Source organism: Drosophila persimilis, unplaced genomic scaffold (genome assembly GCF_003286085.1).
Source record: "Drosophila persimilis strain 14011-0111.01,24,50 unplaced genomic scaffold, DperRS2 tig00000002-arrow-pilon, whole genome shotgun sequence".
Lineage (NCBI taxonomy): Eukaryota > Metazoa > Arthropoda > Insecta > Diptera > Drosophilidae > Drosophila > Drosophila persimilis.
In genome coordinates this window covers 19,888,956-19,911,981 of record NW_020825289.1, presented here as the reverse complement: position 1 = coordinate 19,911,981, position 23,026 = coordinate 19,888,956, and the positions used below count along the sequence as shown (strand labels likewise).

Below are 23,026 nucleotides of genomic sequence, written 5' to 3'. Positions count from 1 at the left end.
TTGTCACTGGCGGCAGGGACCACCTAACTAGTGTCACAAGACAGTGCCAGGAATGTGGCACTGAGAACCTGCAAGGAGATCTCCTTTCACCCAATCCGAAAAAAACAGTTTTCTTTGAATTTATATATACGTTTTATTTATACCATTTCTCTGCACACATTTGTAGAATTTTTGGAGAAATAAATCGAGGAAAACTGAGCAGAACTTTTACAAAACGAAAATATTGTATACAATATATTGTTTAGGTTGTTTTTATTCAATTATTAGTGTTTCGTTACTCGTTTTAATACAAAGAAATGCAATTAAATAGTTGCTTATATATTCATATATATATATATATATATATAAGAGATAGTTAGATAGAGATAGAGAGACTGAGAGATATAGGGAGAGCGAGCGTGGTTCGTGTAGAGAGTGTGAAACGATCGTTTGCTTTTATACATAAATAATTACATTTAATGCTCGGCTTAGGAATAAAACATATTACAATTTACAATGGTAGCAATGTTAACTTAGGCGTATGATTAATCAATTAATTAAACATAACTAGTACAAATAAAAGTGCAAATGAATTTACAAATGACAAATGACAATCCGTTCCGATGCGATCCGTTCCGATCCGTTCCGATCTGATCCGTAGGGTTTAAATAAATAGTTTCTGCTTTTGGTGGTAACAGAAGAATTTTGTTATATTACAGCAACGCGCATGTGTGTAAGTACAGTAGTTCGATCCGAGTTCTTCCTCAATGCCTAGTTAAGTATGTGATTAATCGCTCAATCGCTCAATCGGTCAATCGTTAAATGGGCTTCTTGTCTTAAGTACACACTAATTAAATTTTCACCTAAGCAGTTTGCTTTAACTTCTTCGTGTTTTTGTTTTTGTTTTTGTATTTGTTTGTGGGGCTTCCTCCTTTTTACATTCATATATATCGAGTATAAACTTGATGCTTCAGTTTTTTTTGTTTCGCTTTTACTTGACTCCTTTCCGCAGATTTGTTTGAATTTCGCATATTTGGTTTGCTAATTTGTTTGAACTATTTACTTTAAATATTATAATATAAATATACGAGAAACAATTTTCGCTCATCATTTTTCCATTTTCGTCTTCATATATATATAGCTTTATATACGTATATGTATGTGTGTGTATATGTGCATGTGTTTGCGTCTGTATGTAGAAAAGCAGCTGTTCTGTCTGTTTTGTTGCTATTTTGATTCGATTTGCTTAGCTTTAGTTTTAGTTTTAGTTTCATATTCAGTTAATAAATATAACGTGGCTTATTCAGTGTGAATTTTGGTGTCTCTCGTGCAGTTCCTTAAAATGTTCCATTGATCTAGGTTCGTTCGCCCACCTCCCACCCCCCTTCGCTCTCATTACATACAGTATGCCCTCCCCTCTGACAATTTCAACAACTTTCTGCATTTGATTAAAAAATTCGGTTTATTCTGAATGGAGCCCCCCCCCCCACAACCCCCCATAGATCTGTCCAAATTCGTTTCGCTGGGTGCCTAGTAAAATTCTTTAATATTGATTTATTGCTTTCTAAACGTTATTTTTTTGTTTGTTATCGGAAGTGTTTTTCTGTGCGACCTTGCTCACGCTATCGTTATCGCTATCGCTATCGTTATCGATTCTTAGTTTCTGCTTGCGTATGAATTTAAAAAACGTCTTCATGGGTTTTTGCTTTTCGTTAAATTTGTTATTTGTTTTCTAATTGCAATTGGTTTTCGTTTCGTTATAAAATTTTGAAAATATATGCATATATTTATATATATATTTATCGATTTTTGTTTAGCATTTGCTTGTATTAATTCTCATTGCTAATAAATTTAATTGATTTAGTAACCAAAGGTCAGCTGCAAGCAAATGCAATTTCAATTTCCATTTCAACAGTTTGTTTTTTGCAGTTAATTTTGAAACATCAATCAATCATCGATTATCGCTATCGCTATCGTTATCGTTATCGTTATTGCTATCGCTACGGCTCTCCTCATCGTTTCATTTCGTTTCGTTTCGTTTCGTTAGCTTATATAGCACATACTCGTAAATAAAAATCTTATTGTCTTTTCATTTATAACTATGTAGCAGTTCTGCGAGTTCTTTCCATTCGGCCCTCCGCCCTCCGCCGTCCGCCGTCCACTGTACTCTGTACTCTGTACTCCATTGGATGATGTATGGCCTGAGTAATGGTCTTCCTGGTCTTCTTCGCTTCCGCTTCCGCTTCTGTAGTGTGCTTTAAGGCGTGCAAGTGCAAACTTCTGTCTGAGCTGAGGTACTGAACAGTAAGCAACTCCGTATAGGCCCATACGAGTATCGATTGCTGTATATATATGTATCAGTTCATTATAAATTGCAGTTTATTCATCCATAATTTGTTGTTTGTTTTTTAATCGTGCCTTAATTCATTCGAAAACTGTTCTGAGTGCAATCCAATCTCTAATCTCCAAAATGATGATACTACGCGAACCTCCGCTGGCTGTGCAGCTGCAGGCGTCGGCGCTCGTTGTTGATCTTGATCTTGGCGATCCGTATCGACTCGGGCAGCACGGACGTGGGCGAGGTGGCCAGGTACCCGCTGACGAAGGTGAGGCGGCTGTTGCTGGTGGAGCCGTTGCCGTTGCCGTTGCCGCTGTCGCTGACGTCCAGCTCCCCTTCGAAGAGATCGGGATAGACGCTGATATTGTCCAGGTTGTCGATGTCGATGTCCCCCGCCTCGTTGCGCACGTAGGTCAGCTGGTGGTAGGGCGTGGCCATCAGCTTCTGGGTGGACTTGCGCAGGGACTTCTTGGTGGTGCTGGTGGTCGCCGCCGTGACGGTCCCCCCTCGACTGGTGTCGACTGTCGGCGAGGCCTCGGTGAGGGTGTTGTTCAGGTGGCTATTGATGTTCTTGTACACGCTGAAAATCTTGTCTATGAGGCCATGCTGCTGAGGCGGCGTTGCCGTCATCCTCTCCACAGTGGTTGTGGTTGTGGATGCGGAGAGTCTCCTCCTGGGCGTCGTCGCGGAAGGTACTCGCGTGCTGCCTGTCGGCGGCTGCAGTGGCAGCAGGAGCTTGTGCTGCTGCTGCAACTTATTGTCGCCCTGCAGCCACTGCCTGTGGTTCTCCTTGCTGCCACCGCCACCGCCACCGCCACGATGCCTGCTCAGCTTATGCGTGCTCGGTGCAAGATCAGTCTGGCTGGCGAGAGTGGTGGTGGCTGCCGTTGTGGCCGACGCTGCTCTGGCCAGCTCCTGCTGCAGCGGCGTCTGCTCTATCACCAGCTGGGTGCCCGCTGTCGAGGTAGTTGTGGCTGCCGTTGCCGCTGTTGCCGCCGATGTTCCTTTGGTTTCATAGTCCGTCGTGGACACTGTCTCCGCGTCTTCCACCAGCTCTGCCTCGTACTGCAGCAGCAGCTCGGTGTCGTTGCCGCTCATCTCTGTCGTGGTGGTGGTGGCCGAGGAGGCCTCGCTCTCCAGCTCCGTGATGAATGTGGACCAGGCATCGTAGTTGCTGCTGCTGCTGCTGCTGCTAATACTGTCGTCTGATGTTGCAGTTGTGCTGCTGCTGCTGCTGCTGCTACTTACACCCGCAACATCTGGCGTAAAGCTATCAATGGTGGACCAGGTGGGCCAGGGCTCCAAGGTAGTGATGCTAGTGCTGCTGGCATTGTAGGGATCCTCGTAGCCCATGCCGCTGCCGCTGCTGCTGCCGCTGCTGCTGCTGCTGCTGCTGCTGCTGCTACTGTAGAGGGAGTCGTCGGAAGATGTTAATGTGGCAGCCGTGACTGGCGGCGGCTTGGCCTTCGGCTTGCCCTTTCTTCGTCTCCCCTTGCGCTTGATGGACAGTGTGGCTGTTGACCATTTGGTTGCAGTGGTCGTTGCGGATGCGGATGCGGATGTGGATGTCGATGTTGCTGCCGTGGTGGCAGCTGCTGTGGCTGCTGCAGTCATTCGTTTCGTTGGACTAGCTGTGACTCGTTGTTGCAACTGCTCCTTGCGTCGTCGCTTCTGCTTCTTGTCGTGCTGCTGCCGCCTGGCCAGCAGCGAAGGATCATTGTGATGGTGTCGCACCTGATGTTGCTGCTGCTGCTGCTGCTTCTGCTGCTGCTGCTTCTGTCGATTTAATGCTAATCTCCTTTTGTTAGTGCTACTTAGACTATTACTACTATTGTTAATAATAATGTTACTGTTATTATTATTATGGCCATGATGCTCCTGTTGCGGCAGCAACTTTTGATTTTGGTTATTCGATTTGTGGCGATTGTTTTTGTTGCTGCGCGACGGCAGTGGCAGTGGCAACGGCTTGCGGCCATTACTGCTGCCATTCCCATTGCTGGCCATCATCTGGCTGGCGGCCATCTCGCGCCATTTTGGTAACGTGTGCTGATGGAAAAACTGCTCGGCATCGATCTTGTTGAACATGTAGCAGGCATCGTTGACGGTCTTCTTGGGTCCCACGGGCTTACCTCGGTGCGTGAACCCGACACGGCGCTGCAGGTCGACAACGGACCGGAACACGAAATAACCGTGCACGATCGTCTCGTTGAAGTAGCAGGTATCGCGCAGTTCCCTCTGCAACGGAACAAACGAACAGATATACAATACAATACAGTAGAGATTCAACAGAGATCACACAACTTCCGCACTCTTCAGTTGCGATTTATGAGCCGAAATGCGGAGGAGCATCGACAGCCCTGATGACAGCGACATCAGGGTGGGGGGGGAGCTGCTTGCTGTTTATTTATAAAACACTTGAGATCTCAAAACGACAGCCGAATGAAACGCGGCTTTCGACTTGGATGTCTTGCATACCCTGTGGAGCCGAGAAGCCGGCGAGGGTAGACTCGGCTGAGCCTAGAGGTGTTTGGGGAACCCTTTTGGCTGGAAGTTAGGGTAACCCACGGTCGACAGCCCACCCAACGATTCAGGTGGCTGTGCCACTATCAGCAGTCCCATCTGATCCCATCTGATCCGGCGATTCGATGTGGCAAACGACGCAGATGGCAGCCGATCCGTTCCCAAGCAATCAAGGCTTGTGCCATATTTAGCGATGGCTCCCTCTGTTTGCACGCCGAATATTTATGGCGTTTAATTGCTATTTTTGAGTAGCTTCTCACCATCTCGAGTCGAGTGATCTAGAGCCGAGAATAGCAGAGTGTCTCTTGTGTTGGGTAAACACAACGATTGTTCTATTTCGAGAGGGGATCGGATCGAATCGCTGACTCAGGTGCGGTGCCACACATTGACCTTCCCCGACAAATGCTCGTTAGAGCTCCATAAAGTGTTAATATGTGTGCTTAAATCGCGGCTATTATTTGCACAATAACTCGGCATAGATTTGCGGTCATAATCGCAATCGAATGACAAGTGCCGGGGCTCTGACCTTAGGGGTTCTATTCCATTGTTTGTCCAGAGCTAACTGTACCGAGTGGCAAAGGACATTGAAATGTTTTCGCCATTACAGCATGGGGCAGGGCATTGGATTGATTGATTGGACGTATCTATCTATCTATCTATCTATCTATCTATCTTTACGAGTGGCTTTCAATGCCGGCTGGCACAAAAGTGTTACAATGTCTCGAAAATTGTTCGATTGTTCGATTTCCTCCCGAATCTTTCAGTTCCAGTTGCGGTTTTGGGGCTGCACGCACGCGAGCGTGCCCCCAGCTGGGTGCATACCAGCCAAAAACTGTGCCAAATTGTGCCCCGTAATTGCATATGAAATTGTTTCGAATTTTGAAATTACCAAAAAATATTGTAATAAATATTTTGTTTACTCTGCCTGACAGAATTGGTGCAGCAGCCGAAGCAGCGGCGGTGGCAACAGGTTTACGAGTGTATCGGACAAATTCGAGCAGTGATCTTGCCTCCGACTTGGACTCGGACTCCGACCCGGACCCGGACCCGATCTCCCCTGGCCATGTGTACGGTATTGTGTATCCAATTTGGCTAAATCGCTCGAGAGAGCATTGTTATATCGTTTGCATAAAACCATTATGTGGAACATGTCATAAATTATAGTGTTTGCACAGTTAGTTTGCATAAAAACAGATCGTGATGGGGGGAGGGGCAGTGGGGGGGGGGGGGGGGGGGGGGGGGATCTGCGTTGCAATCAAAATTGTTGCAGCGGGCCTTGGCTATAAAGAGACAAAACAAATATGATTATGGCCATTGCGGGCAATTTGCTTGCACAAGAGACAGCCCCCTCCACCCCTCCCCACCCCCCCATAGACATTATCTATCGTGGAATTCCTTTTGATCTTATCGCTATCTGGGGGATGTACCCCAAGGGCTGAGTCAGGGAATCATCATCCACGTCGGATCACTCGATCGCGGCGTGAGGTCGAAGGTCAATCTGTGTACTCACCATGCCAACTAATCTCCAATTGTCGTTGAAACACAAATACCTTTGGGTTTCTTTTGCGTACAGTGCTATTTTGAATTCGTTGTTCACATAATCCGGGAGGCCGACTATCGTTATATTTTCTGTAAAAAGGAAGTAAACCACAAACGATTAAAGATTTGTCAATATTTGGCTGGCTAAAACATGGTTAATTAAAGGCAAACATCAGCGTTTAAGCGGGCCAAAAGGTTCGCATCGAAGATTTCCCAAAAAGCATTGCCCAAAATGGGGAGGCAAATGCCCCAAGTAGCGCCAAGGTGCGCCTCTCTCGCCGCTATTTATAAACCAGCAACAACAAAGTAAATCCAGTGCAGTGCAGGGCATCCATGCCCGGTGCGAGTACGAGTACGAGTACGAGTGTATTGTACATATCTACGGCTCGGCATGGCCTCGCCAGGCTATTGAACTTCAGGGCAGGGCAGGGCAGGGCAGGGCGGAGGCAGGCAGGCAGAGGAGGCGGAGGCGGAGGCAGGGCTGGGCCGGCCACAAAAGTCACTAATAAGTAAAGCACTTGAAAAGCCAGAGAAAAAGGCAACATGAAGAGAAAAGCCACTCGAGTTAGATTGATAGGTGACTCTGGGTTCAGCCCAGAGTCTCAGTCGTCTCCTCAGTCATCGTCGTCTGTCGCTGGCCGTCTGTCGCTGGCCGTCTGTCTGCCGCCCTCCGTCGTCTGCCTGCCTTCTGCCAGTAATTAAATTTATGCACAGAAATTCTTGGCAAAACATGGGGTCTGTGCTTGGGGCATGGGGCATGGATCTGCTGGAAGCTCTCATATTTCATAAGCCCGGCCCGAGGGCTGAGGGCTTGAGTGACTTTGTGCTTCACACCTTTGGCCGCCGGTGGCAGCCACTTGTGGTGCCCCAGGCTGGCTCCTCCAGGCAGCTCCTTTTGTTGCCTGCCCGTGATTCATGCGCCCTCTGGCTCTGCCGCTGCCCCCGGCTCTGCCGCTGCGACAGCTTATTGATTTCATTAGTTTGGCGACACATGACAGCGGAGTGGTGCAGCATGGAGTGCTGCATGGAGCACTCTCAGCGAGTTTGCACTTGTGAGTGCACTTCCCCGCCTCTCCCCCTTCAGTCTTCTGTTTGTTTATCCCCCTCTATCCCCCCCCCCTATGGGGTCTACGGCCCACGATGGGAGCAGGAAGTACAGGTCCAATCGCGATGGGCAACGGTACTGCTCTGCCATTTGCGGTCTTTGCGGCTCCCATTAGATCATCGCAGAACTCGATTACGATTCTACAGCCCTCCCCTCCCCCCGACTTTGACATTGAAAGGGCCCCCCCCCTCCACGCTCCAAACATCTTTTCCGGGGGGAAAAAGCCAAAATGTTTATTTTTAAAATCTAAACATTTCGTTTCGAAAACTTTTCTCAGAGAGAGAAAAAAGCCCATCAAATGCATTTTAGGCTCTGGAATTTTTATGGATCTTCGCTTTTGGGGTTTGTTTTTCAGTCCATAAAAAGCTTCGATTGGGTCGCATTTTTGCCGCAAGTTATTAAAAGTCAAGTCTTTCCGTCTTGGCCGGGGTTTCTAATTAAGTTATTAGTCATGGTCGAATGGAATGTTCCTATCGGATCGGATCGGATCGTATTCGTTTCGGCGTTTCGGCGTTGAGGCGCTGAGGGCCGAGGCCCGAGGCAATAGATGCTATCGATGCTCTTTATGGAGGCGTGATTTACATCCCCAGTTTCTGGGCCGGAGATGGAATTCCAAGTGGTGCCCATTCGAAGCGGGTATTTAGGGCAGTCATTGACAGAAAGCCAGAAGACCACGATGGTCCCTTTTGCGAATATCCCCCCTCGGAGGCCTCGGAGGGCCTCCAGCTGTGCCAGGCCATAAAACCAACACATATCTTGATGTATATTGTCAAAAGCATGAAACAAGCCCATCAACATGATCCAAGACTCCAAGGGGGAGCGGGGTGGAGCCCGGTGGAGTACGGAAAACACAACAAACAGCCAAATGCTAATCAAATATGCAAGCAATGAGCTTCATCAACATAAAATTAAAAAATCATAAAATGCTAAACTGCACAGCATGAACAAAAACCAAAAAACCGAAAATCCAAATAAAATAAAATAAAATAAAATACCATCCGCGGAGTCGTGCCACGTAATTGCGGCACATGTACGAAATACCCTCGAGAAACAACAACGACAGCGACACATTTTACGATCCACATGGAGATGGTCAACCCCCCCACCCCCCAATCAGGTTCCCCCCCCATGCCTGCATCTCCATTCGATTGGTGGGCGTTGCCTGGGGGCCTGTGATAAGCATAAATCTCTGCTTATCGATCTCTATGATAGCCCCCCCCCCCACACAGCTTGGCTCATACTTTCACTCGCTTTGGGAGGGCTGGGGCAGCGCTTCTAGGGGGGGGGGGGGGGGGGAATATTATCCTTGGGCATGGACTGGGCAGTCCATTGACCTGCCGGTCTCTCTCGTTCCTGGAATGTTGTCTGAGGCAGCGACTGCCTTCCCGGAACGGAACCTTTCCGCTGACGACTCCACTCCGAGGCGTCTTAGATTACGTTTGCCCTGCGATGGGGGGGGGGGGGGGGGCCTTTTCGCACCCTCGGCCACAGTCACAATAAACATTCTGCTCTACGATTTGTCACAAGCTGCAACTATCGGCATCGCCATCGCCATCGCCATCGCCATCGGCTGGCTATCGTTGCAAGTTGCACTCCTCGCTTATGGCCGTTTTGTCACGTTTCCTGGAAGAAAAACCGTTTTATTTGCTCGGTGCCAGCATTTCGGTTCGGTTTGTTTTGTAAGCCGAGAGACCAAGCTGGGCGAAAGGAAAACAAACTTCAACTTGAGGCAACTTGAATGCACCATGCCCCGTCCACCGTACCCCCCCCCCCGTCTGTGTTGCCATTCATTTATCAGGCCTCTCTGGCCTGCCCCAGCAACAGCCCAACAGCAACTCCAATTTGAACTGCACTAATGCTAATTGCATGGGCACGCCCAGCCCCCAGCCCCCAGCCCCCCGGCCCCCCAGCCCGCAGACCAACTTCAACTTCAATTCCCCTTCGAATGCCACCAAATTAGCGCCATTTAATGTGGAGCGTACTCGGGCTTTACGCACGATTCTTCCACTGACGCCACTCCCCTGGCAGGGCATCGCTTCGGTGGGGCAGAGGAGTCGAGGCCACAGTGTCAATGAGTTAATTAGCGCACGATTTGTCGCCCCCACAATGGCGGGGCAGGGGCCAGCACTTCATGTGGGTGGCTGCCACCGACACTTGGGAGAAAGAAAAGAAAAAGAAAAATCTCTGCTTTTATTGGAGTCATCGTTTCCCCCTCATTTCTGGGTCACACTCGAACCAGACCCAGACCCACACCCAGACGTCTGTGTGCGTCTTTTATTTGTTTATAATTTATGTTTGAGTCCGATTGAATTTTGTGGTTCACCAAATCAAGAGAAAGCCATTAAAATTATGGAAAAAGAATTTCTGATAAATGTGATTAAAAATAGCCATCAAAAAGTGAAGGAACCGAAATACGAATACGAAATTATTGCTCCATTCCCAGGTGGTTAAAGAACCCACAAAATGAAGAGATATTTCATAAACGAAGAGTGGCATCACATTCGTGGTTAGATCTGGAGGAATCGCTGCGATATCGTCGGGAATCGCATACACATATCCCATGCGATAAGTTTTGCATGCAAGAGCCTGCGGTGCAGTATCGATGACAAGAGCAATGCCACCGCCGGTCCAACGAAAGGAAAACAAAGTGCTGCCGGGCGGACCACACACGCAGCCTGCTGGGGTTATTTACAGTTGATTGCTGCTGCTGCCGACTGCTGCCTCCAGGCGGATACCCTTTCGAGGGGCGACTGTGCCCCATTCGTGGGCAGTGTATCCCCCAGGTCGGCCTTCGAGCTGGTTTAAGCCCGCCTTTTGTTTATTTAGTCGTAACTGTTGTTGCGGTTTCGCTTTCATTGTTGTGCCAGCGGCCAGGGGCGAGGAGTGGAGGGATGCCAAGGAAAATAAATTGAAACTGGCATTTAATTAAGTTAAGCCAAAGCCAGAGGAGAGCAGCACTCGCTGGCGATTTATTATAATAAATAAATACGAGTACCCGGCTGGTGCGAGGGGCCGCCATATATCACTGGGAACTACACTAATTGCGGTTTTATCTGAGCAAGGACGTTGGCCAAAACCCCACAAACTCAGATCGAAGTCAAGTCAAATCAAGTGGAATCGAGACCCAGCCCCAGTCCCAGTCTCAGCCCCAGTCCCAGTCCCAGTCCCCAGTCCCAGCCCCAGTTGCAACATGTGCAACAAAGTCCGAGTGTGGCACTGGATATACTTTTTATTAATTAAGTGCAAACGTAGTCACTTACAGGCCGTTTAAACTGCGTGTTAGCCAACTTGAAATGGCCCCGCTAATGCGCCAACAGGTAAATCGAAAGAAAATCCAAAAATATATGCACATGCGCCTCCAGCAACAACAACAACAACAAAATTGTCAACCCGGGCGCATAAATTTGCCCCCTAGGCCCCCCTCCCCTCCCCGAGACACTTGTTTACGCCTTTCGGTTGCACGTTGCAACAGTGGTAGGCCGTAAAATTTAGCTGGCTTCCTTTTGATCGTAACTCGCGGAGTTATTGTGACAATTTGGATTGTTTCTCCCCTTGGTTTCTCATATTTTTCTCAACATTTTCCAACCATCCATCTGGCACTCTGGGTAGGTGGGGGCAGGGGCAGGGATACACTCGCAAAACCATTGATTACTTCACTATAAATTAAGATATAGTTGGCCAGAGATTTACGGCGACAGGTGTTAATATCCCCATCGATTGGCCAATCATCGTAATTCTCCTCCGAAGGAAGTCTCGCGTGGGCGCAGAAATTAGTCAACTAATGGTTTAACACGAAGATAAAGCCATGTTTATGGACACTTTTGCCCGGTGTCCAGTCGCCGCTGTCCGTGCATAAATATCGCGAATTAATTTTGCAGCAAATTTTGTGCTATAATGGGATCTCCGTTCACTTTTGGAATGGAAAGGCTCAAGGGATTGGTGTTGGGTTTTTGGGAAAGGGAATTCCCATGAATTCCTAGATCTCGAGAGGGGACCACCCAACGGATCGACGGGGCGTGACTCTGCCACTTACAACACAATTATCCTTAGAGCAACACGAAAAAAAAAGGACTGGGCCGGGGCCGGGGCCTGCTCTGGGCCTTTAATGATGCCATTCATTAACTGAAATGACCGAGGCATCCCACCTTCCTGCCCGAGGGGGCAGCTCTTGATTTACGCTCGCCCCTTCGGCTCGTGGGCCGTAAAACAAAAGTTTAGGACCTTCCTATGATCTATGCAGGGCGCCGTCTGTTTTTTGGCCCAGAGCAAAAGTCAGACATGGAGAGCATAATAAAAACGTCATGTCCTTGTCCGCTTGGCCTACGACTGTGTGCGTGCGTGTGTGTGTGGCCACCAGGATCTTTCGTAGGTGCCAAGTGCCGGCTGGACTCCGTTCCCTACTTTTATTGTCTGTCATTTCTGTTTTGTTCCTTTTGTTTTATTGTTTTTTCGCGCGTCATTATTTCGCCTTTAGCATTTGTTTGTTTGTTTTCCAGTGCCCCTGCCCTGCCCTGCCCTGCCCTGCCCTGGCCTGCCCGGGGCCCTCGCTGGTCCTGCTCTTGGCCATCCATCTTGGCCCTGTCTCCCTCTCTCTCTCTCTGACATTGAGTGACATTGCTGGTCGTCCCTGCTTCCGCCTTAATTAAGGCTTCAGGTGTAAAGTGCTCATAAAACAGGGCCCACAGACCGGGGCACCACTTAGATCTTCTACTTTTGAGCAAATTTCAGTTCGATTCTGTGGAAAATAAACCTGATTTGTTTCCATCTGCTTCTCTGCTGTTTTGGCTTCATTCCTGCCTCCTTTTGGCTTTCATAATTTGCCCTAATCTTCCGCGCCTGAAAGTCAATGTCCTAAGACCTTTTTTGGAGGTCTTCATTATGTTTTATGTGGCCAAAAAGATCTTTGGGGCGGCGGCTGTGGCAGCCCTTTAATAAGCCGCTAAGAAGCGTCCCTCTATCAGGTAGGGGCAGGCTATGTTCATGGCTATGTTAGACCACAAATGAAGTGCCAATTGAATGCACACTCCCCGTCCACCCATCCACCCATTACCCTCCGCAATTACCAGCACTACAAATGTACGAGTCGCTGGCAAGGTGTCGGCAGGCACGCATTGTCATCTAACAGATACTTGGATGCCCCAGACGGGGGCAGGGGGCTGGGGGCTGGGGCCTGGGGCCTGGGGATTGCGTGCCGCTCTTGGAACAAGCCGGAGACACGCAAGGCAACCCCGAACCGCCTCCTGCCATTAACAACTGCCCAAAATACACAGGTATTTTATGATTAAAAGCTCCATTTGCATGCCCCGAAATGCCAAAAGGCGGGGGGGTGGGTAGAAATTGCCGCTTGAGTCATGCGAGGGGGGCATGGGGCAGGGGCAGGGGCATGAGGCAGGGCCGTCGCCTCATCATAAGCTCATTAAACGGTAGTAAGACGAGTCGATGCGATATACACAGACTGCAGGACCCGTCCGACATTTGCATAGCTGCACGCGATGGTGCCCCTCTGTCCCCCCCCCCCCGCCCCCTCTCTGGGAGTTTACGTAATTGGAAAGTGGCGTCAGAAGGGAGAGGGAGCTGGGCTGGCAAATCAATTGATTTATTTGTGCGGCACGACAAATGAATGCATTTCCGTTCTGCCGCAATGGAATGACAGGCAGCCAAAAGTCGCCAGAGATTGCGGCATTTCCTACTCAGAATTTGAGAGGAAAATGCTGGAAATAGACTCGGGGAAATTCGGGGAAAACAGCACATTCCACGACAATAGATTTATGGATCTGATGGCGCTCTTAAACTGGGAGAATTTCTGTACTCCGCTTTGTTTCAGGACCTTCTACTCCACCCTTCTGCAGTCCTATCTAGGGACAGCCTATCGCGCCACTCAATGGCCGTGGCCTCGAAGGGTTCTTCGCAGAGGAATTAAGTTCAATTTAAGGGGTATTTAGGGATCAGCATCTGACGATCGATCGCCGCGGCTTAGCCGAGCGGAGGGGGGACAAAAAAAAGGTTTTTTTTTTTTTGGGAGTGACGAAAGATCAGGTCCATTAGGCCGTCTGCAGCAGCCGCCAGTTAATGGCTGGAACCCGAAAAAGGGCCACAGTCGAGGAGAGAGAGAGGGGGAGCGGGAGCGGATTGATATGTGTGTTTCGGGGGCCACTGATTATAGTTTTGTGGTTTTTAATATTCATGTCGATTATAAGGCAAGATCACAGTCGGATAGCGATATTTGTTTGATGAATTTATTGCCCCAGTGATCACCGATCAGCGATCACCGATCAGCGATCACCGATCAGCGATCACCCGATCATCGCTCGATCGGCGGCGTTTCGTTTTATCCGTGGCATTTGTTTAATGGGTTTCTGGGCCTAGAGCTCGTAAAATGCACAACTTAACGGTGTGCGGCATGGAGTGTGCTATGGTTATGGGTCTGGAGGCTGGGCTCTGGACTCCGCTTCCCTGTGCGCCCGTGGTGGGTTTTATTGATTAGAACATGACCACAAAGAGACTCAACTGATAAAGAAAAGGAGCAGAACAGGGCAGGGACTGGGGCTGGGGGGCAGGGTGACAAATTGATTCACGCAACTGCTTCTCAGATTTATTCCCACGCAAACAGATTCCAAGAACTTTTGATTTCTATGGGCTTCAGGGGCGAAGGGGCGAAGGGTCGTAGGTTGAAGTGCGTAATTGCTGGCAGCCAGGCAGCTCCTTGCTCCCATCGCTCATTGCCGAAAGAAAGTCTCGGGGGGCTTTGAAGACGAGCCGCATTGTTATTCAAATTCGATGAGACACTCGACAGGGCCCGTACGGCCAGCGAGAACTACATCAAATTGGCGCTTAAATATTTTCCGAGCGGGCCCCGAAACTGTGGGAAACAACAATATTGAAACAGAGTTCAGAGGAGTTGGAAAGCCAAGCGTATTTTACCTTTTCCCCCTTCTTCGGGGCTGGCCTCAACTGTAAACTTGGCCAGCGACTGGCAGCGAATGATGGCCACTTGAGTTTTTGAAGCGTTAAGTGGAAATCAATGGCGAGACTTTTCCAAGTCTCAGTCTCCCATCTCCCTCTCTCTCCCTCTCTCTCTCTCTCTGTCTCTCTGTGTCTCTGCCTGTTCCTCGTTTCGACTGACGATCGGCAAGCGGTACACTTGTTCAGCTTTGTTGTTGACCATGTTTTCTAAACCCCCTCCCCTACCCTCTGCCCTGCCCTGCTCTGGTCGCGCGGTAGGTAAGAATCGACTCAAATCGAATCTCTTTTGGAATTTTTCCTCGTTTTTCTGCTGACTCTGTCGGCGTCTCTTGGAAATTTGTTTGTGCTGGACAGCGGAAATGCATTTATTTGCTGACGTCTTCGACTGCAGCTGAAGAGGGGCCCTCTTCGGGGCGTTAATTGATGAATCTGCGCGACGATCACCCCCTCCCCCCCCACTCCCATCCCAAACCCTGGTGCTATTTCTTGGAATCTCTTTCACGGCTTGATTTCCTTTCCAAGTCGAACTTTTCTGTCGGTTTTCCATATTATATTTTTCGGGGTTTCTCCCTTTCTGCCTTTCCCTCGTGTTAAACACATCTATTTATACTTTAATGATGTTTGTAATGATGGTGCTAAATATTTCCCACATTATTAGCACCTCTTCGTCGTCTGGGAAGCAGCACGGCGCTGGTCGAGTCATTGAGGGACTTGGAAAAAGGATTACACACGTGTGATCTGTGCATTTATCGATGGCAGAGATTGCACTCGTTTATAGAGACATTCCTTACGATGCCGCACACGGCTAAACATTTTTAATGAAGTACAAGGCAAACACGACTCCGGCTCCGGCTCCGGCTCCTCCGGTGCGGCTTCTGAGAGCCCTCGTTTGTATTTGATCAAGAAATTAACGGTTTCGTTACTTGTTACATGAGCAATGGCCGCCTCGCATCCCATGGGTTTTAGGGTTAGGTTTAGGTGTTGATTGGGCAACGCCCTGGCGAGGGCAGGGGCAGGGGCAGGGGCCGGGACAGGGGTAGAGCCTGCAGCTGATTGCATTCTCAAATTTATTGCCGCACATGATGAGCCATAAAATGTTTTATGGCCCCCGAGTCCTAGCCCGCCCAATCCTCCGCCCTCGACCTCAACAGTTTTCTCCTTCTGAAATTAAATCAAGTGATTTATTGACGTGTGGGCCAGGCCCGCTTCTGTTTGTGGAAAACTGGAAAAATGCCCGCTGTTGGGGTGGTGAAAGTCCCCCCCCCCCTCGCCCCTTGATTGAGATGTCAAGATTCATTAGCAAAAGGGTAGCCCTTCTCCTTTTTTTGTTGGTTATTTTCCAGCTAACTCGGGATCGGGCTGGCCATAAATAAATTTCCCTGGGAAATTCCCACCCAAACAAGTGATGTCCAGTCGCAACCCGCAGCTTAGTTTTGTCGGTGAGGATAATCCCCGCCTCAGGGTCTCTCTCTCCCATAAGGCGTGCAAATCGACAATAGAACTTTTCGCACATTAGGCCTTAAGTGGTGTCTCCGCTGCTTTGAGTTCCAGCTGGAACTCGCAACAAAGAATTATGTTTTTGCACCTGTTGTTGAGGATTTTCTGCTGAACCCCGAGAACCCGGCTCGTCCTTTGTCCCCTGCCGCAGCGTCCTTTTATCCTGCTGGGTGGCTGCCTGGCTCGTGCTGGTCCTGGGCCCAGAGCCTGGCCGAGTGAAAGTTGCCCCGAAGCGTAGCAAATTCATGTTTCTTTTCTCTCTTTTTTTTTTGTGTGCCATAAATTACGCATTTTAGGCTGCAAAGGCAGGTAAGGTTTTTTGTACAAAAAGAGGGTTCCAGGTTTAAAGTTAAGGGAAGATCAGAAGGAGGCACTGGGTGGCATGCCCGGGCTAAACCCTTTGCTTCATTATCATTCCAGTGACAGTCGAGGAGATATTATTAATAGCTCAACAGCCGAAAAAGTATTCCACTTGTCATGGCTGCTGGCAAGAGAGTGTGTGGGGGAGGGGGAGGGGGACTGGGGTGTGTGGAAACAATAACAAAAATGTGAAAATATTTTGGTGTAAAGAAAGTAATTGTGAGGGCATTTCCTGCAGACGAGAGACGTGTCTCGGTAAACAAAAAATACAGCCAAAAGGGTGGTGGGGGGGAGGCTAAGTAGTAAATTTATTGCTATATACTTACGTATCTGTGAAATGTCTGTCACTGAGACTGTTCCTGCCGCAGCTAGGTGTATGGCTTTGTTGTGTGCACACTGTGACATTATTACGTAATCTTCTACTGTACATAATGCACCTGAAATCACCACCTGGAAGTAGAGAGAGAGAGAGAGAGAGAGTGTGGCATTAGTTAGAGTTACCCTCTCGATGTGGCCCCCCTGCCACAATTTATATTGGGTTCCGCTATCGCACTATCTATCTATTGTATCTAACAGATACATGGGGCAAAAACTGAAACCTAAATTGCATAGCAATGTTTACACCTTGTCACGACAAATACCCCCCGCCCTCCCCCCCTACATGTTGTTTGCTCTGCCACTCAGAGGAGTGCCCACTGTACCCTCTCTGCGGCGTATATCGGTAGCCGTCGCCCCCTCCTCCTCCCCCCCCCCCCCCCCCCCCGTCTGTCAATCGGTAATTTATCATGTTTGATTCGTTGTCTTCTTTTGATATATTATTACATTCATTAATAATCGCGGCATTTGATTTAATGAATTTATAGTTTCGCCGTCCCCCCCCTCCCCCTTTTTTGGTGGGGGATTCTATTGTGCCAGGTCAGGTCGTAAATCATATCGGGCAGCCCGGATTTACTAGCGATATATGTATATATATATAGAACGTGCGTGGCAGACACTGCCAGATCGTATTTCTTCCATTAATTCCCAGCAAATTCTCAAGAATTTGTGCCTTGTTATCTTTGTAGGAAATGTACGGAAAAAAACTAAAGAATTTACTATAAGAAATGTTTTCAATTTTCATTCAAGTTTCACGGGGGAAAATCCATCTGTGTGCTATCCACAGATAGGTGCCACACCTTATCTTCATTCATAATTTCATCAGCCCACAAAAAGAAACAGAAAACGAAACCCTTTCTGTGAGGGGGCCCTGCGTGGCGACGCTTTATTTATTAGAACTCTGTCGATAATTACAAAATAATGCGTTTTGCCCCGTGCCCCGCGCCCCCGCGATCCGCGCACTCGAAACGAGGTTACACGGAGCATAAATTCAAGACGAAGAAGTGGGCGATAGCATTACTTTGTAGAGTGTGCGCCTTGATAAGATTCGGCAGAGCTACTCGGCTCCCCAAAAAGGGCCTTGCAACCTGGCTGGCTAATTGAGGCTGTGGGCCTTGAGGGCCTTATTTTATGGGCTGTAAAGGCAAGGGACTCGCCCTCTGGACTCACAATAAAAAACAGCAGTCTCTCTAACTGATTCGACATTCATTCGGCGATTAATGTACATAATTTTAACCCATTTACTGCCAGACGGGAGCAGTAAACTAATGCCTCAATAGGTGAGTGGCTGCTTGGCGATCAATTGATTGGGATGACATTGGGCGTCGGTAATCCCCGTGTAATCGCGCTTCACTTGACCGATACGAGGCGGTGGCACACGGCTCTAGCCCGAGCACATTTCCACTGACCGCGAGTATTGTTCGCGTTTCGGTTTCACTGGCGAATGCAGCGGCAAATGAAAATGAAATCCATTGCAGAGGCACACAAACACACACACAGAGAACACACACACACACACACGCGATGTACTTCCGCTTCCGCTGCGACAATAAATTTTTGTATATATTTGTATTTTATTTTTTTTTTGCACCCTGCGGCACGTATTTGGGCATGGAGCGTTGAGGGTATTCGCTGGAGTATTCGTAATCGCGTAACGGCACTATCGCGGGGCACACAGGGCAGACACAACGTTGAACGTCGATTGAATTATCGAGACTAAACCGAAGCGAAACGTGCGACATATTTGGTTTTGTGTTTTTCTTCCTTACCACACGGCCAACAGCAGCAGCAGCAGCAGCGGTGGCAGCGGCAGCAACAGCGGAGGCAACATTAGCAGCCAGCAACAACAGTTTCAAAAGTTTCGTCTCTCACTTTTCGTGTGTGCGAGTGTGCGAGTGTGTGTGTGTGTGTAGCGGCCATTGCTGGCCGCCGCCTGCAGCTCTGCAGTGCGATTTTTATAGCATGCGAGAAAAGGTGCCTCAACAACAGCAGAGCCAACAGAGCTAACAGAGCTAACAGAGCCAACAGAGCCAACCAGCTGTGGCCGCACGAACCTGTTGTCGGTCGCTGTTGTATGACTGCTGTTAGCAGGCGGGTTAACAGAGGCTCGATGCAGCGGCTGGAATTTGAATTTTAAAGGCAAGCCCATCCTATGTATGTATACAGGGTATCCAAGGGTATCTTGCAGGGTAAGGGTAATTGCAGGTCCCGCACATCCTCTAATTAGTTTGACCCACTAATTAGTACACCTAATCGAATTAGTGACAGCCCATTGTCCTTTCACTCGTCCTCTAGCCGTTCAGCATGTCGCTGCTCAAAGTTTCTCTGTGGACTCTCCTCCTAGGAGTCGCTGCGGCCCAGCCAGGCGGCCCCTTTATCCGCCAGCTCACCCTCGAGCTGGGCATCAAAACACACATCTACTATGGCCTCTCGGGGGGGAGGCTGGAGAGATTACCCCTTCGGGGCCATCCACCGAGGATAGTGCTCCAGGGAAACACCAGCGAGCAGCTGAAGACCCGCCACGATGCGCCAGTGCTCGTCGTAACCCCACTGGAAACCCATCTGGCTGCCAATCTGGAAGCCTTGAGGGTGCTGCAAGTGTATCTCCAGGATCGGCAGTTCAATGACATCCTGCTCATGGATGTGGACCGCCATCCGCAGAGCGAAACCATCTATCGGGACCTTTTCAAGGCCTATTGGGACGCGGGATTCGCCCAGGTTCTGCTGTGCTCCCGTGAGCATCGACTCTGGACAATGAAACCCTTTCCCCGGGTGACAATCAGCCGCACAACCCTGCGGGAATATCTCACCGAGCGAAGCAGCAAAGACCTGAAGGGCTATCCTGTGCGAGTCCTCGTCACCAACGATCCACCGCATTCGTTTGTCAGCGAGGAGCAGTCGGTGGCCTCTGGGGGCCGCTACCAGGGGAGCGTGATCAACAGCTTCAAGCTGTTTGCCGCGCACTTGAATGCCACCTTCGAGGCGGTGCCCTTTCCCGAGCTGCGGCGCTACTCCACGCGGGAGTGCCTCGAGCTGGTGGCGTCCGACGAGGCGGACGCCTGCGGCAGCATCTTCGTGATGACCTTGCGCTACCCCACCAGCCAGCCGGTGCGTCTGAACCGCGTGGCCATCATGGCGCCCTTCGGCAATCCCATCGAGAAGTTCCGCTACTTCTTTCGACCCTTCGACCCCCCCGTCTGGCTCTGGACGGGCCTCAGTGTGGCCTACGTGGCGCTGCTGGGGGCCCTGCTGCATCGGTGGCGCTTCGGCCGCTGGGATGTGGGCCAGTACCTCCTGCTGGCCGTCCAGAGTTTGCTGACCCTCAGCCTGGCACTGCCGCAGGGAGGCTCGGGAGGCGTCCGGCTGCTGCTGCTGCTGCTGCTCTTCGCCACGGGCTTCGTCCTGTCCAGCCTGTACGTGGCCCAGCTGTCGACGATGCTCACCACGAAGCTCTACCAGCGGCCCATCGACTCCGTGGCGGACCTGAAGGCCGCCAACGTCAGCATCCTGCTGCAGCAGCACAACCTCCGGCCCAACTCCGTCTACGGCAGCTCCGAGGCGCTGCGCGAGCGCTTCCTCCTCGCGGAGGAGTCCCTGCACAAGCAACGCCGCGACGGCCTGGACCCCCGCTTCGCCTACGTGGACTCCGAGGACCGCATGGACTTCTACCTCTACCAGCAGAGGTTCCTGCGCAGGCCGCGCATGAAGAAGCTCTTCGAGCCGGTCGGCTACACCTGGGCCGTGCAGGTGATCCGCCAGAACTGGCCCCTGGAGCGCGTGTACAACGAGCACCTGCAGCGGCTCTTCGAGACGGGGCTGCAGGCGAAGCTCGTGCGGGAGGTCCACGAGCTGGCGGTGCGCGCCGGCTTCCTGAGGTTCCTCCCCACCCAGGAGGCCGGCATCGAGCCGCTGCGCCTCGAGGACATTGCGATGGCGGCCATGGTCCTGGCCGGCGGCCACGCCCTCGCCGGGATCTGCTTCCTGTGCGAACTGCTGGCCGCCTCAATTAAGCGAATGGCAGGGCAATAAAGCGGTAGCCACCCCTCAAAGTGTATCGAAATTGTGAGGCGATTAGGGTCACAACAAAGCAAGGGACGCATGTGGCATCCGTTGGTTAATGGGGCAGCACCAGAAGCAGCAGCAGCAGAGGGGAGTGTCCCGAGTGCAGAAGTGTGTCATGTGGGTGGCGTCCTCGGCGGAAGTTGCCGAAAATGCAACTCATTTGATTGAACATTGATTGACAATCTCCCTGAATGGCACACAACAGGAAGCAGGACTGACAGTCGATGCTTTCTGCCTCCTGCCTGTGCCATTGTTCGCACAGACAATGGCTCGCCGCCTTTGTTGCCTGGTCCTTGTAATCCCCACCCGATTACGGGCCATTGTCCAGGCCGATTGACAGGCACTTGGCGCTACGCCTGGTCTCTGACGAGGGATCGGATAACCAGCTCCACAGCTCGTAGTTAAGACCCTTAAAGTCGTGTTCAATTATGATTAATACGTGGGAACGATGGACAGTGAAGTGAATGCGATTTCTGGGGATTAATTCCATATCTAACATTCAGTCCAAGGTTCAATCGACCACAATTTCATCAGAGGGCCTAATTCTTCCACTTCTACCAATACCCTCTAGCGACTGCTGTTGCCAACTGTCGCGGTAGCCAATTTCGATCCTCTTTTCGGGCCATAAACACATCTAACGATGAACGTTGAGGAGGCCCTTATCGCCGTGACGTCGCCAGGGAATGCGCCACCCAAAAGATTGCCCAGCGATTAGATTTCCAGCCAAAATCGCGCACATCATGATATATATTTCTAGTCTGTGGCGGAATCGCGTTGTCAAGTGATCCAAAAACTGTACCGTGGATAGCACTTTCGTTCCGCATCTTCGAGGTGGCTTTTTGGGGCCTTCAAGGGTCAAAACCGCATCTGCACCGCGCATCAATCTTCATTTGGCGAGGAGTACCGCAAAAAAGTAATTAATTTTCTTGGCCGTTGCGCCTCATCAAACTAATTGGCCAGCAGCGTGGGTGGTCTTTTGGCCAACAGCCACAGCCGCCAACTGCAAGAAAACAAGCTTATTGTCTGGCTAATGGCTAATGGCTAGAGGCGAGGCGGAGCCCCAGGCCCCCAAGGCCCCCAACTGCAAAACGCTTACCGTTTACCGTTTTGGCCTTTTGCTGCTTAATAAACTTAACAATTTCATTTTTTTTTCGCTGGCATTTTGTTGCGTCTTGCGTATTGATTGCTGCGTTGACAGCCTCCCGCCCCCACCCCCACCAGTTTGGAGCCCACTTGAACTTTGTGGCAGTGGCTCCCTAATCGCCGGAACGAGGCTCCAACTCCTAAGCGCCGGGCATTTGCCGTCAATCAACCACTCAGCGGGTGGTGCCGGGTGAGAGGGTGTGGGCAATCAATAACAATGACTGATTGCGATTAAAGCGGTTGGCCCCCACCCCCCGGGCGGTGCGAGCCTCCAATGACGGGGAAAGGGCAGGTTGGAGGTTCCTTCCCAGGCTTTCCCCCCTCCCCCTCGTCTTTTTCGACCATTCAGATGACCAAGCACTATTCCTCCTCCGCTTATCACCCACATAGAAGCCACACAAAATGACGCGCAGAGGAGCTCCGCTGTCGCCTCGAATGCACAGATTTATGGCCACCGAAGCGCAACGGTGCGAAGCCGCCAATAAAGATTGGCGGCCCCTCGAATGCCATGAAATCAAAACAAATCATAAATAAATCGGAATGCGAATTCCTGCAAAAAAAGATTCCATGACTGAGGGAGGCGCTATCTGTTATCGGTTATCGGCTATCGGCTATCGGGTGGCATCCGCTTTGAACTTTGCTCCCGAATCGTATATTAGGCAGGTGCACAGCTCCCGCCGTTATCGGAGCAGGATCTTGTGGTGGGCGACAGGAAGGGAGAGGGGGGGGGGGGGGGGGGGAGGCACGCGTAACCGCAAGACCCCGAAATGTATTCCTACTCAGATTCAAGCAGCCGGAAGGGTGCACTGTTTCGCAGTTTGTAAACAGAAAACCGCAAAGCCAACAAAATATACCCCCCCCCCCCCCCTCAGGCCACCCCCCCCTGCCCCACCTGCCACGGGCCAGACTTTTTTTTTTGGTCTGTGTACACAACGCCGTCGGGCGATTCATGTTTGACAAGTCATAAAAGTGATTAAAGCAAATCCAAACGCTGGCATTACCCTCTCCCCTCCCCTCGCCACCCCTCCCCTCATCGGTGGGTCGATTCATTTGCTAATCAAAATGCAAATGTAATCAATAGAGCGGAAGTCACCTTGGGGCCAGAGAGACCTGTAATTTGGTTATTGTCCGTAAATGTAATAACA

At 50.3% G+C, this 23,026-nt stretch overlaps 2 protein-coding genes across 3 annotated transcripts in view; one reads left to right on the top strand and one right to left on the bottom strand.

The window, feature by feature from the left end:
- Window positions 1-1,798: 1,798 nt before the first annotated feature.
- The window catches only part of LOC6600936 (putative GPI-anchored protein pfl2), a 29,427-nt gene continuing 8,199 nt past the window's right edge, over window positions 1,799-23,026 (bottom strand). Inside the window, exons 1-4 of one of the 2 annotated variants that reach the window (XM_026986425.1) lie at window positions 17,847-18,104; window positions 16,628-16,751; window positions 6,348-6,466; window positions 1,799-4,552 (exon numbers count right to left, since the gene is read on the bottom strand). In XM_026986425.1, coding sequence (XP_026842226.1) covers window positions 2,459-4,552; window positions 6,348-6,466; window positions 16,628-16,751; window positions 17,847-17,882 — 2,373 coding nt within the window. In that variant the 5' untranslated portion in view covers window positions 17,883-18,104 and the 3' untranslated portion in view covers window positions 1,799-2,458. Of the gene's footprint in view, window positions 4,553-6,347; window positions 6,467-16,627; window positions 16,752-17,846; window positions 18,105-23,026 lie in introns of those variants that run through there. The other variant, XM_026986426.1, reaches the window with a different exon arrangement.
- LOC6600937 lies at window positions 18,981-20,705 on the top strand. Its single transcript, XM_002026003.1, has one exon. It carries the CDS (start codon window positions 18,981-18,983, stop codon window positions 20,703-20,705), a length of 1,725 nt encoding a protein of 574 aa, XP_002026039.1.